Source organism: Myodes glareolus, chromosome 4 (assembly GCF_982192425.1).
Source record: "Myodes glareolus chromosome 4, mMyoGla1.1, whole genome shotgun sequence".
Classification (NCBI taxonomy): Eukaryota; Metazoa; Chordata; class Mammalia; order Rodentia; family Cricetidae; genus Myodes; species Myodes glareolus.
The window spans coordinates 87,178,086-87,191,831 of NC_142029.1; the positions used below are offsets into that span (position 1 = coordinate 87,178,086).

Genomic DNA, 13,746 nt, shown 5'->3' on the forward strand with positions numbered 1-13,746 from the left:
CTATAAGCTATATTTCCATATATAAAATAACATATGATTTTTAATTTATAAAAAGATGAGAAAGCTTCAGATACTGGAAAGGTTTTGAACAAAAGAAAGCACACATTCACAAACTACTGGTATGAATGTAAGATAGTCTAGCCAATATTTAATGAACATGAAAGTTTCTCAAAAATCTTAAAATAGCTCTACTAAAAGATCAACTATTCCTGAGCATTTACCTAAAAGATTCCAAGTCAATATATCACAGAGATACATGCACACTAGAGTTTATTGCAGAATCAGCCATAATGGTTATCATATAAACCATATTAAATGTCTAAGCGCAGAGAAATGACTGAAGAAAATGTACATTTGTATAAAGCAAAGTTTTTCAACCATAGAAAGACAAAGCTATGTTATTTTCAATAAAACCAGTACAAATGTAAATAATCATTCTGAACAACTAAAGACTTTCTCAGAAAGGCAAATGTCAGATACTTTTTTCTATCATTTATTATTCTCCCTTTTTATATAGGTATTTAAAGCTGTCTGACTATAACATGAAAGTAGAAGTGAAATTTTTCAAGGGACTCAAAATGGAAGGAGTAGTGTAGAAGGTAAGCTAAAAATGTAGAGAGAATTTCTGCATGTATAATAGCACGTGCTTGCATGAAAATATGTTCTTAGGTAATACAATCTTCCATACAATGAGTACGCACAGAAAAATTGAAAGAACAAAGCTTTCTTAAATATGTTTGAATTTTGATATCAATGCTTCAGATTTTACATTTCAGAAGTTACTTCAAGTTCCCTCTTAATTTTAAAGAAAATTTAGTGGATAAAATAGGATGCAACTATTATAAATGTCAAAGAACATAGGTATTGCCCTCTCGAGATACTAAGACACTCAAGTAGGATCAGGAATCCTTCACACTACATCATATCTTGTTATCATTTTACAGATGGAGATAAAAATCTTCCAAGATTTCTTTATCTCCCCACTGGCTTGCCCTCTGACCACTGAGCCAATTAGACATTCATGTACTTAAGAAGAGAGCACTAGTCTTTTTCTCAACCAATGGCCAAGTAAATGTCCTATAGAAAATAATGGAAATTAGTCCCAGAACTTTAGTTCAGTGTAGATAGACTGGGAGATAATAGGAATAAAGTTAATGGTTTTATAGATCTTTTTATTTCTATTATGGATTTTTTGGTAGATAAAAGTTTTCTATATTCAAAAGTAAAATTATAAACTTTAATGTGAAGATTTATAGTTTCAAAATGTCTGTTTTAACTCTACTGATGTTTATCAAATTATATATAGATAAGTTTTTACAATAAAACAATGTCCTTAACTTTTAAAAAGTACAGTTTTGATGATAGATGGTCTTCTTTATTGAATTAGTGTCTTAAGGATTGTCATTTTTGCCCTTTTATCAGAGTCATTATTGAACATCATATTTACTTAAGAACTTTATCATAACTTAGCTTATTCTCCAAATAATTCCTTCACGTTTAAATTCCCCAGTTCAATCATTATTTCCAAATTCTCCTGACTCAAAATATGTCTTCTATAAAAAAAAATTACAAAACTCAACTTGGCAAATTAACCAAGAGAACTTCTTGCTGAAAGATGTTTAATTCATAGCACTTGTATATATGAGAGGACAAATTTAATTTACTATCAAAACTTTCATTTCTGATTTGTAAAACGGACATTCTCTAGTGGAAGACATAATGCTCAGAATAGAAAAATCCATAGCTGCATGTTCCTAAAGGGCATACCAGATGAGTGCTTCCAATTACTTGTCAGAATTCTAACCTAACATTATGAGACGTGGCCATTATCAGACATTGATCTTCTATCATGGGAAGATGAAAGTGATCATAATTTTAAATACACACATTTCCCTGCTAGAATTTTTATAGTACATGTGATAGAAAATGCAAAATTGATCATGCCAAAGACAGGCAGTAGAACTCAACATCTTTAAAAAACAAATATTGGAAAAACATTGTTTAAGGACATTCAAATGTTTTCACTCAATTACCAAAAAAATAGGGGAACATAATGGCCACACAAATGAAACTAACAAAAATGAAACTAACTGACAATCCAGTCTTGTAACTATGTGACAAAGGACACTGTTGTGGGACAATGGTCTTTTATCCTGTTACTTTTATTATTTTTAATAAAATGCTGATTTGCCAGTAGCCAGGCAGGAGTTATAGGTGGGGCGACAAGAATTCTGGGAAGAGGGAAGTTTGGGTCTGCTGTCGTGACCATGACCCAGCTGCAAAGGAAGCAGGATGTGACTGTCTTGCCTAAAAAGGTACCAAGCAACATGGCTAGCAGAAAAGAATGAACTAATACAAGTTATAAGAATTAGTTGATAAGAAGAGCCTGAGATACTGGGCTAATCAGTTTATAATTGATGTAGACCTCTGTATTAATCTTTGGGACTTAACAGCTGTAGAATTTGGTGGGACAGAAATTTCTGTCAACTGGACACTCTTTCAGATCAATACTTTCTTTTAGTCAGTGTCTTTTTCAAGGCAACTTTAACATCTTTGTTCCTCAAGCTGTATATTAAAGGATTCAGCAGAGGAACTGTATTGGTATAAAAGACAGAAGATATTTTACCTTTATCCATTGACATGGCAGAGGAGGGTTTGAGATACATAAATGCACCTGACCCAAAGAATAGAGTAACAGCAATTATGTGGGAAGTGCAGGTGTTGAAGGCCTTGAACCTGTTTTCAGTGGAGTTTATTTGGAAAATATTGGAGAGGATAAAACCATAAGAAATAAAGATGGTGATGCTGGGCACAATGATGTTGATACCCACAACAACAAAAACCTCCAGCTCATTGATGTAAGTACTGGTGCAGGAGAGCTGAAGCAAGGGGAGGATGTCACAGAAGTAGTGATTGATGGTGTTCACATCACAGAAAATCAGTCTCAACATGCATCCAGTGTGAGCCATGGCACCAGAAAATGCCATCAAATATGAACCAAGCATAAGGTTCAAACATATATTGGGAGACATGACAATATTATACAAGAGTGGATTACAGATGGCCACATAGCGATCATAGGCCATTGAGGTTAGCACATAACACTCAGAAATGGAGAAAAAGCTGAAAAAGAAAAGCTGGGTCATGCATCCACTATAAGAAATAATGTTTTTCTCTGATATAAAGCTCATTAACATTTTGGGTGAGAACACAGATGAATAGCAGAGATCAACAAAGGACAAGTTAAAGAGGAAGTAGTACATCGGGGTATGAAGGTGAGAATTCAGTGCAATCAAGATGATCAAACCGAGATTTCCCAACACAGTGACCACGTACATCACCAGAAAGAGGATGAAGAGTGGGCACTGGAGATCAGGCTCCGTTGTTAATCCCACCAGAATGAATTCAGTCACTGAAAAGCTATTTACAGGCACCATTCTTCTTTATGGGAATCTATGCACACAGTCAAGAAGAATCATGTTAGAGGAAAATACAGCCATTCCCACAACAGCCTTGCATGTAAATTAATTACATATATAAATATATTACATTATATATTTATATATATTATATATAATATATACTAAAATATAATATATATTATACAAATATAATATAAATTAATTCCTATAGAACTTACCTAATAGTTGTTTTCTTATCCAAATTTTTTTGACAATCACACACATATATAATATTATTTCATATTTGCTCTGTTCATATTCACTCTTCCTCCCCCAACTATTCACAGATCCATCCTTCTTCACTTCCTACCCTACTGTATTATCCTTTTTTATTCATAGGCTAATTTGTGCTGATATATAGGCCATATATTCTTAAAAATGTAGATTTTTACTAGGACAGCTGTTTTACCAGAGGGTATTCTCTTAGAGAAGACAGACTCTTCCTCTGCCAGAATCTGAAAACTGTGAATAACTCTTAGCTAAGGTTGTGATTTTCTATCGCATTTCTTTTTAAATTCTAAGGTTGGCTTGTAATGGACTTGGAGAGAGTTTATGAAAGCTTTTACAACTACTGTAAGCTTGTATATGTAACTACCATTCTGTGTCCGGAAAACATGTTTTCTTTGTATTCATCTATCCCCTGGTTCTTATACTCTTTCTGCCCTCAATTATCAACAAGAAAAATAACAAAGTACAATATTAAACCCATCCCACAGATGACTATCAATACTTTTATATGAAAATGTGACTCCCGAAAGCCAAGGAATATTAAATGTGAGAGCAGAACCAAGAGAGACTCATCATCCTCATCAACAATTTTTCCATGTCTTGAATTGTCCCCTGATTGTTGATATTGGAAGTATAAACTCTGGCAACATGTGCTGGCCTCTAACACAGGCTAGACCTTGAAAACTGAGATTAGTACGCTGTTCTAAATAATCAGAAGTAGTTTAGCTAATCCAATGTCAAAGATAGAAACAAAAACCATGAAAGTGGAGTAATTTGGTTCTGTCCAAAAAGGAGGAACCACATAACTCTTTAGCCTTTCTTAAAGTCATCAGTGTATCTTCACAGTCACCATGACCCACTTTGAGTGGATACTTCTATCACTCTCATTTGAGTCTCAATACTCCACACTAAGAAAAAGAGTGAGATCTCTGAAATTTAGTCTTCAGGAAGATAATAATGTAAATTTACTTCTAAACTTCCCATTTATTAAATAAAAATATGCAATATTTCTTTATTGCTTGCTTACTTGGATGATCCTGGAAGAGCAATGAAATTTCAGAGACATTTAGAGTATGTATCTAGTCAATGTCTCCAAACTAAAAGTTATAACTTGTTATTATAACTTACAGTCATCTCAATTAGCGGAGAAATTTTTCACACATTTACATTTGATAAGTAAGAGTTTTAATATGCATTTAATATTCTAATACACTCAGTTATAAACAGGGTAGATAATCACACAAAATTCTCAAGAGAGTAATTTTGTGTATACTATGGAGATAAGTATTTCACAACTGTTCCTTAGACATTTGTCTGTCATCATTTCCTAAGGGTTTACATTTTTATTCAAGTTTCCCTTCACTTTAGGGATTGGAAATCCCCCAGGGAAATTGAAAATTATTTATTTATAATTCACCAAGATGATTGAGAATGAAGTGCAGTACCCTACTTCATTAACACAGAAAATAAACAACAGTTATGAACTCATTAAATCTCTAAGGAACTACGAGGAATTCGAAAATTAAGCGTGAGTTCCCTTCATCCTGACCTGTCATGAAACCAGCCTCTGTGGATCTGATAGGGAAAAATAAGCTAGCTTCTAACCATGCATTGTTCTTGACATAACACTACAAACTAAGGATGAAAACTTAATCTTAGGAAATGAATGTGATGTACATATACATATCCAATGTCACATTTTGTTCATGGATTATCTATAGTATAATTTTCTGTCTAGCCTGTTCATAGGTTTTTCAGGACAACACAATATATACTATGATCCCAAATGCCATTGAGAAAGGTATGGTGGTTTAGATTGGCAGTTTGCATACTTAATACTCTTAGGTCAGTATGGGGGTAAATGTTGAAAATTGTTGCCTACTGATTTCTGCCTATAGAAGAAAGAAGTGCATGATACTTCCAATGCACAAAAACATCCTTGGATAAAGCCAATGTCTGGCTACTATCTAGAAGGCTTGGCTATGGTTGAGTATTGATGGTAGTCTTGTTTTCAATTCCAGTAAGATTAGATATATGGATGTGGACTCGTGATCACCACACTTGTACACAATGTTTGTCAAAGACATGAGATATGAAAGCCCCTAGTCACACTACCACCTAGCATATCCCCAGAATGGAAGGAAGTATGTGAAATGTCATAATTCAACTTATTTGGATATTGTTGTGCAGTAGGTTCTAATCTCTGCTGTTTTCAGAGCACTGACTGTATTTGTCATATTTTGAACACCTGGCAGCCACTCAGAAAAAACAAAACAAGAGTGAATGTTGCATTCCAGCCTTTCAAAAATAATAAATAGCAATAATTTTCAAATTTTTCCCAAAAGTTGAAGAAAAGTGAGAGCATCAAAATTAATGCTATAAGTTCAATGTTACTAATGTCAAACAAACAAAAATCATCCCATGGACATTTTTTAAGTGACATTTTGTTTTTTGTTTGCTTGTTTGTTTATCTCAGCTAAGCGTGTAGAGGGTAGTTTAAAAATTGTTGTTTAACAATATTATTTTCCAACCTACTAATGAGGATATGTTTCCTTATATTATGTCTTATTAATTTCTTTCAAAAAATTGGTAGATTTTATTGTTTCTGCTCTCTATTGGAATCTATTAATATGCATTAGTATATATGCTTAATTTCTTCGTTTCCACTTCCTACTACTCATGGTTAGTTTACTAAAATGCAATTGATATCTAAATGCTAATATTTATAGTTTGTTTAATGTTTGTATTAATTATAGGATTTTATTTTGTTCATTAGAATTTTTGATAGAGAGGGCCATATCCTCTGTAAAGAGAAATCATCCTTCAAGATATCTATTTTAATAGCACAATAGCAGTTGTTGGTTTTTCATGCCCAATGACTCTTTTCTAGAACTTTCAATGCTTCATTGAATAAAAATTTCAAAAGGGTTATCAATGAAATGTTTATTATAGATTCCTTGTTTCTTATTTTACATAATACCCTCATTCTATTAAGATTTTGTTATTTTCAGAATTACCTGTTTTTTACAGCACATTTTACTTTCTCAATTTTTCATGTTTCTACATATGTATTTGGTCTATGTACTTGTTTTATAGGAGTTTGTGGTATATATACTTTGTGTGTAAGTGCATAGATATGTATACATGCATATGGAGGCTATACCTTCTGACTTACATGTATTTCGTTTTCTAGACCAATGCTTATCTAGGGTGATGAGCTACAAAATTCTCTAACATAGTATTATATGGCTCAACACAAAGATGCTAAGTACAGAGTATCATAGGAACTTGAATTGAAACTGAAATACATCATTTGGATTCTGTAATTATACTTTATGACAATTATGGAAATCGAGCAATAATCTGTATGTTAAACATCACCCCTAATTGATATATGGAAGCTACAGTGAAATAAATGGCTGCTGAGGAAGACAAAGTCTGAGAAGCAGCTGGGATTGCTTTGCTGGGGTCTGCCCAAAGCCTGAGCTTAGGGGTAAGCAAGGGTGGCCACAGAAGCAATAGCTGGCAGGAAAGATGTAGGTTGCTTTCATGACTCCAAAGTCAGATCTTAGTGCCAGTGACAGATGCCTGGTTTCAGCTTTCTTAATTGGGATTTTAAAGAAATAGTGGAAGCCCTCTGAATGTTTCCTGAGCTACACACATGACATACAGTGATCCACAACTAAAAAAGTGTCATATTTATTTCCTAGCACAGCTCATGACTCTTTGAATAAATAACAATCTGGACTTGAGAAATGCCAGCCTTATTTCTCCTCTGGAAATAAAAGAAATAAACACATTCAAAAAATGAAAACTCAATGTGCTAACAGTGGTCCTCTAAAGTGTAGTACTTGCTTAGTGCATGTGAATCTCTAAGTTCTATATCCAGCAGTGTAAAACAATAACACTGATAATAATAGCACATACTTGAGGGAATGGGAAGATGGATAAGTAATTAAGGGCCCTTCCTACTCAGATACAGGACATCCATTTGGCTCCCAACTCCCTTCACAAGTAACGCACAATCATCTATTATTCTTGCTCTTGAAATGCAGAATCCTCTTCTAGACTCCATGAGTACCTTCACACTTAGATGTGTGTGCATACCTGTGAACACACACACACACACACACACACACACACACACACACAGAGAGAGAGAGAGAGAGAGAGAGAGAGAGAGAGAGAGAGAGAGAGAGAATAAACCTTTAAAAATAAATACGTACTTGAAAAGGTTCCTTAAGGAAAGGCTTTATTGAGATAAAACAGTTTAACTGAGAAAATAAAAAAATCCAGACTGAAAATTAGATATAAAAATTAGATATAAAGTCAATGTTTGGACCTGGTATAAAGATCTGCAGAGAATATATAAGTATATGTCCCATTGTTTATTTTGAGTTGATTCTGCTAGATTATTTCCAGCAAGGCGAATCTTTTATACTTGAGATTTTTCCTGACAACATTATGGTTCACATAAATGACAATCTAATTAAAGTTTTATAACACTTTATTAGAAATTTGGCATTAATAAATTTGAATAAAGAATGCACTGAAGCACTTTTGTATAAAACAAATAACTTATAATGGGTATGTGTTGTTATAAACAGGATATTTACAATATACCTGATCCTTTCATGTACCGCTTTTTTATGTGTCTTACTAATGATCAGACTGAAAAATTCACCTGTTAGATAAGTACATTACCACTGAATTTTAGACAAGCTTGCCTCATCTCTCCCTCCCTCTATTCTCTATTTCAAATTTGACTTTCAGATTTTTTTTCTAAGTTGCCTTGGTTAGACTGGTACTGATCAACAGTCCAGGTAGGTCTCAACTTTACCATCATTTTATCTCAGCTTCCTGAATAACTGGAGTAGCCAGGAGGCCTCATCAGCCAATGGCTATGTAATTCTTCCTGATAGAAACTTCATCCATTTATGCCTTATCCATCTGATTTGTGTTGTAATAATTTTCTGGAGTTTGCATTATAGATCAAGAACTTAAGTGAGACTTCATTTTCTCCACCCTGCCAAGAAAATGGCCTAGAAAATTGCAAAAGGTGTAAAATTGGTCTTAGAATAGTATCAGCAATGTCTGGAACTATCCTGGTAGACATCAATGCACATAAGAATGAAGGAGGAGGAAGAGGAGACCCCAGTCAATTCTGCCAAATATTTGGACCACTGATATTATGACCAAGGAGCAGTAATGAAAGATGAAATCAGAAAATCAAATCTTATAATAATACTAAGTAAAAAAGTAAGTAAATAAGTAAAAATCTACCCAAAAACAGTAATTTACTTTTTTTCTAACAAGTATTTCCAAGTTAAAACCAAGAATATTAATACAGGAACAAATAATGGGCAGTGTAAACGGTAAATTAAATTTCATGTATTTAGAAATGCCCAGTACCTGAAATAGACAACACATCTCTTATAAGGTAAAAACAACTAAATGCTGAGTTAAAGGCTAGAAATGGCAAAATGACAAATTTTAACTCAAGACAATTTTTTAAATCTTCTATAGATATTTTGTGCTTTCTAATTCTCTATTACTTCCAAAAGACATTGTTTCTATTTGTTCACCAAAAATTCAACCTTAAAAAAATCCTTATCTTCTAGCTCTACCTTGATCAATCTGCAACTTAAATTCTATATGAGAATTGTACATGAAAGCCAAGGAATTCAGAATTTGTCTTCAGGCCCTCTTTGAGTTTAACTTTGATATTCAATAACTTGCAACTTATCCTACCAAGAAAAAATACAATCCCTAAACTATTTCTAGAAATTTTCATAAAAAAGTTAAGACCATGGGGACAGTTATTTCACTGCTTTTCAGGGACAAAAAAACCACACAAACAAACAAAACAAAACAAAAACAAAACAAACAAACAAAAAAACCTTCTCTCTCCATTTCTTCCAAGAATCTCCAGGGCCAGATGCTCTCTTGGACTGTCTTCACTGTGCTTTATTTCATACAAATGCGGCCTATAATCATCTCGCAGTGTAAGAGTCCCTGTTACCCAAAGGTCTGCTGTAACATGGAGGAGTGAGCTGCTTGTTGGCCCGCCCACCCGCCCGGCTAGCTTACACCCGAAATAATTACACAGAAACTGTATTCATTTGAACACTGCCTGGCCCATTAGCTCTAACTTCTTATTGGCTAAATCTTACAGCTCATTGAAAATTTGCATGTTTCCTTGTAGACATGTATAGACAATACATGGCTCTTTTCACTAGCAGGTTGTCATTGTGGGCTAAGAAGAGTTATCTGTATAGTCTATGGTTGTAAAATATTCTGCTCAGTGATTCAGCAATTACCTTTCTCATTGCTGAGACAAATTTATGGTAACAACATCTTAAAGGAAAGGGGGATTATATGGCTCACAGACCGGGGTAAAGAGCATCATGATGGGGAATTGAGGTAGCAGAAGTGATGGTCAGCTGGTCACACTGGACACAGTCAATAAAGAGAAAGGTTTGTCACTGCTCGACTTATTTTATCCTTCTCAATCAGTCTGGAAGCCAGTCCATATAATAGTGCAGCTAGAGACAGGGTGTATCTCACCTCTCTTAACTCAATCTAGAAACTCTTGGACAGCGTGACAAGGAGGTTGACTTCCAGGTCACTATAGATCTGCTTAAGTCAATGGTGTATACTCTCATAAGTGGACAGTTTTACCTACATGAGAGAAGTGTACTCATGGTGAATCTCCTCTCTTTTTCTATGGGTGCCTGTGTTTTTGTGTTACTGTATAGAAGTCATCACCACTTGTGAGATTGAGTTTTTGGCAGTGTTTTTCCTGTCAACACTTTTTTGAAAAAATCTTAATTCTGGGTATTTGACTCACTTGGAGTAAGTGATATGCAGTGTCTATTGTGGGTCGAATATAACTTACTTGCCTGTCTACTTTTATCCTGACCTGCGGGATATGAACGGGGGTCCCTGATAAACCTAGAGGAGAAGAATGAAAGAAGACAAGAGACACGAGAAATGACGGCAAAGACAGGATTTCTGATCAAGCCGTCTTGTTTATTACTTCCTCAGAAGCTGTTATATAGCAAATGGGCAAAGAGGGGGACAAGAAAGGTGTCAGGAAGCTCAGGTCTGCTGGAATTCAGGTCCGGAGACATCCCCAGCTGATAAGTAAATACTGAGGATCTGTGATTGTTGACTAACAAAGGAAAATGCTAATGAGTTCCGGAGCCTGGTTCCTGCAGGTCTCTGCTAGGAGATGAGACACCAGGTTGATTTCTAAGACCCTGCAGACAGGATAGAGGTAAATATTTTTTCTTAACTTGTGAGATTAACTTTATTGGCTGTAAACAAAACGTAGATCTCAAAATACAGGTCTTTGCTTCCGGCATACTTTCAGTTATCCCTACTTGAAAAGAGTGACCATCCCCCCTTGACATATGTTCTTGGAAACTTCTTCAAATGTTCCTTAAACCTTCAACTCAGAACTTGTTTCTGGGTTCTCTATTCCATCTCTTTTTGTTTTTTTTCTACCACTCTTGAGGCAGTGGGAACTATTAGAATGGGTCTTATAAATGAGGTGGGCTATAGTCTCATGCAATAGACAACGGTAATCAGAATATCAGATGATTTATACTTTAAGGGTAAAAAAGTGTTGCTTGAGTAAACTGTGTAATCACAAGTACAAACCACATGTGACACAGATGTTTTTCCATAGAGTAATATAAACAAATAACAATAGCCAGTTGTAATGAATAATATGAGATTAATTCACAGATAACTGCTACACCTGGAAGGGCACAAAAGCATATTCCAAGAATAGTTCTGCATTTTTGAAGAAACTGAAGTCATAAGATACTTGTCTTGTTTTCTTGGAGTATTTCTAGAAGCACTCAGAATTCTCCTCGAATGACTTTATTCTTAAACAGTGTTTCAAGACTCTTTTATCTCCATACCACAATATTTGGATCACCATAGGCTTTTAATAAGTTTTGAAATTTGGATATGGGAGTAATCTATATTTTTCTCATGGTTGCTTTGCATATTCATAGTTTCTTGATATTTATGAATGTTAATTTTAAAATATCATTGGGATGTGATAGGTATAGCACTGATTCTACTGACAGCTTTGGAAAAGTATTGACAACACTAGTAAGTTTTTTTCTGTCCACTTATTAAAAGTTGTGCTTTCTGTGTGGTTATCTCATTAATTTCTTAAAGCAGGGTTTTTTGGTTTTCTCCTACAAATTTTTCAGCTCTTTGGTTAATTCCTCATTAATTACATTTTGTGGTATGATATGTGCCTATTTCTGTTGTGTGGGTGCACATGTGTGTGTAGGCATGCAGGTGGCAAGAGCATGTGCCTGCCTGACTGTGGAAGCATTATATCAACCATGACATATCTAAGTTATGAGCAAGTATATTTATGTGAATTAATGATTCACTTCTTTTAACAATGTTAGACAGTTTTCAGTGTAAATTTGTTGGGGCTTTTATTATGAATAATACTTTAATTCTCCGATATTTTATTCGTCTTTTTGGTGCATAGAATTATTAAATTCCTTATTAGATTGTTAGTGTTAGCAAATGGAGTGGACATAATAATTTTCTGAGGATATAGGTAAGTATTAGAGTACTTACTAACTGAAGTGAATCCCTCAGTTTGACCCTAGCATACAGCAATTATAAAAATACTTCTAACAAATACTTGAAAAAAATTTTCAAATTTCAAGAGACTTTATTGAGATAGTAGAGGAGGGTAAAATGAAGTTCTATAAATTCGAATGAAAATACACTCTCTTTAAAGCGCTATTAATAAAAAATAATCTTTATTGCACTCTACCATTCTGTTCAACTGAATTATTTCTGAGACAAAACATGAAGGTCTAATAATCGAAATTCATCACTTGGCTAACCTAGCTAACTAGGATTTCCCAATTCATCCTAACATACATTTCCATTTTTTTCTCCTTAAAAACCAACTATTGAAGAAAGAAATAAAATAAATAAATAAATAAATAAGTGAAAAAACTTTAGTTTTTGCTTGTTGCTTGCTCTTTGCCAGATCCAGATGCAGCGCCTCTCTCTTCCCTGCCCGACTTGTTCTCCCTATGCCAATAACTTTGTGTCTGGGTGTGTCCTGTACTGTCTAAAAAGTGATTGCCCTCCATAGTGAATATGCTTTACTTCTGTTCATGATTGATGTTACATTAATATATAACATCCTCTCACTAATTTATATTTTGAGAAAGCAAAACCAGGATAACAGGATGCATGGGATTCTTCTGTTCCTAAACACTGTGGAGGATAGCCTCTATCTATCTAGAATGAAAAGTCTTGCCAGAGTAACTACAATTTTTCATGTTTCATAATTTGCTTTTTTTCCCTTTTTTTTGTTTTTGTTTGTTTGTTTGTTTTTTCTTTTGTTTCCTTGAGACAGGTTTCTCTGTGAAACAGTCCTTACTGTCCTGGAACTAACCAGAATGGCCTTAAATGCATAGAGATTTGCCCATCTCTGCCTTTCAAGTGCTAGGATTAAAGGTGTGTGATACCACAGCCCAGTTTCAGGTGATTGTCTTAAAAAGACTCTTGACTATAAACACTTTATCCACTCACATTGTTTCACAAAGGGAAAAAGGCAGCTCTTAAGTATTTATTTGGAAATAATCTCTTTGGGCTTGATACATTTATTATGCTATTACGGTCCATTTGGTAGATATTTTGTTCATTTTGCAGAGAAATCCTCTATGGGAAGCCCATATGAAAGTCAACAATGATGGAATAATTTACTTATCTCTAACTTCCTTTGGGTTAAACTTTTCTTAATTGTCAATTAAGTTTTTTAACCCCTCCAGAGATATGTTTCAATCTTCACAATTTCCAGGTTGTTAGTTGCGTTTATTATGAGCTATTACATGCCACAATACAATTACAACTTATTTTGAAAACTGTTCTTATTTTTCTGTAATTTCACTTGTATAATAACAGCTATGATATCTCCCTAATATAATGCATTTTCATACATGTAATCTTATGATTGCATCTCATTCATATGAGCATCCATATCTGTGGATGGTCAAAT

The 13,746-nt window shown here is 34.2% G+C and overlaps 1 protein-coding gene across 1 annotated transcript; it reads right to left on the reverse strand.

Annotated features, from left to right (window-relative positions):
• Positions 1-2,504: 2,504 nt before the first annotated feature.
• Positions 2,505-3,437, reverse strand: LOC125388796 (olfactory receptor 8B3-like). The gene has a single exon (XM_048417107.3). The coding sequence runs from the start codon at positions 3,435-3,437 to the stop codon at positions 2,505-2,507; it is 933 nt and encodes a 310-aa protein (XP_048273064.1).
• Positions 3,438-13,746: the final 10,309 nt, after the last annotated feature.

Bases quoted from the DNA above. Each gene is read 5' to 3' on its own strand.
- LOC125388796 (XM_048417107.3), bottom strand. From the start codon at position 3,437: ATGGTGCCTGTAAATAGCTTTTCAGTGACTGAATTCATTCTGGTGGGA.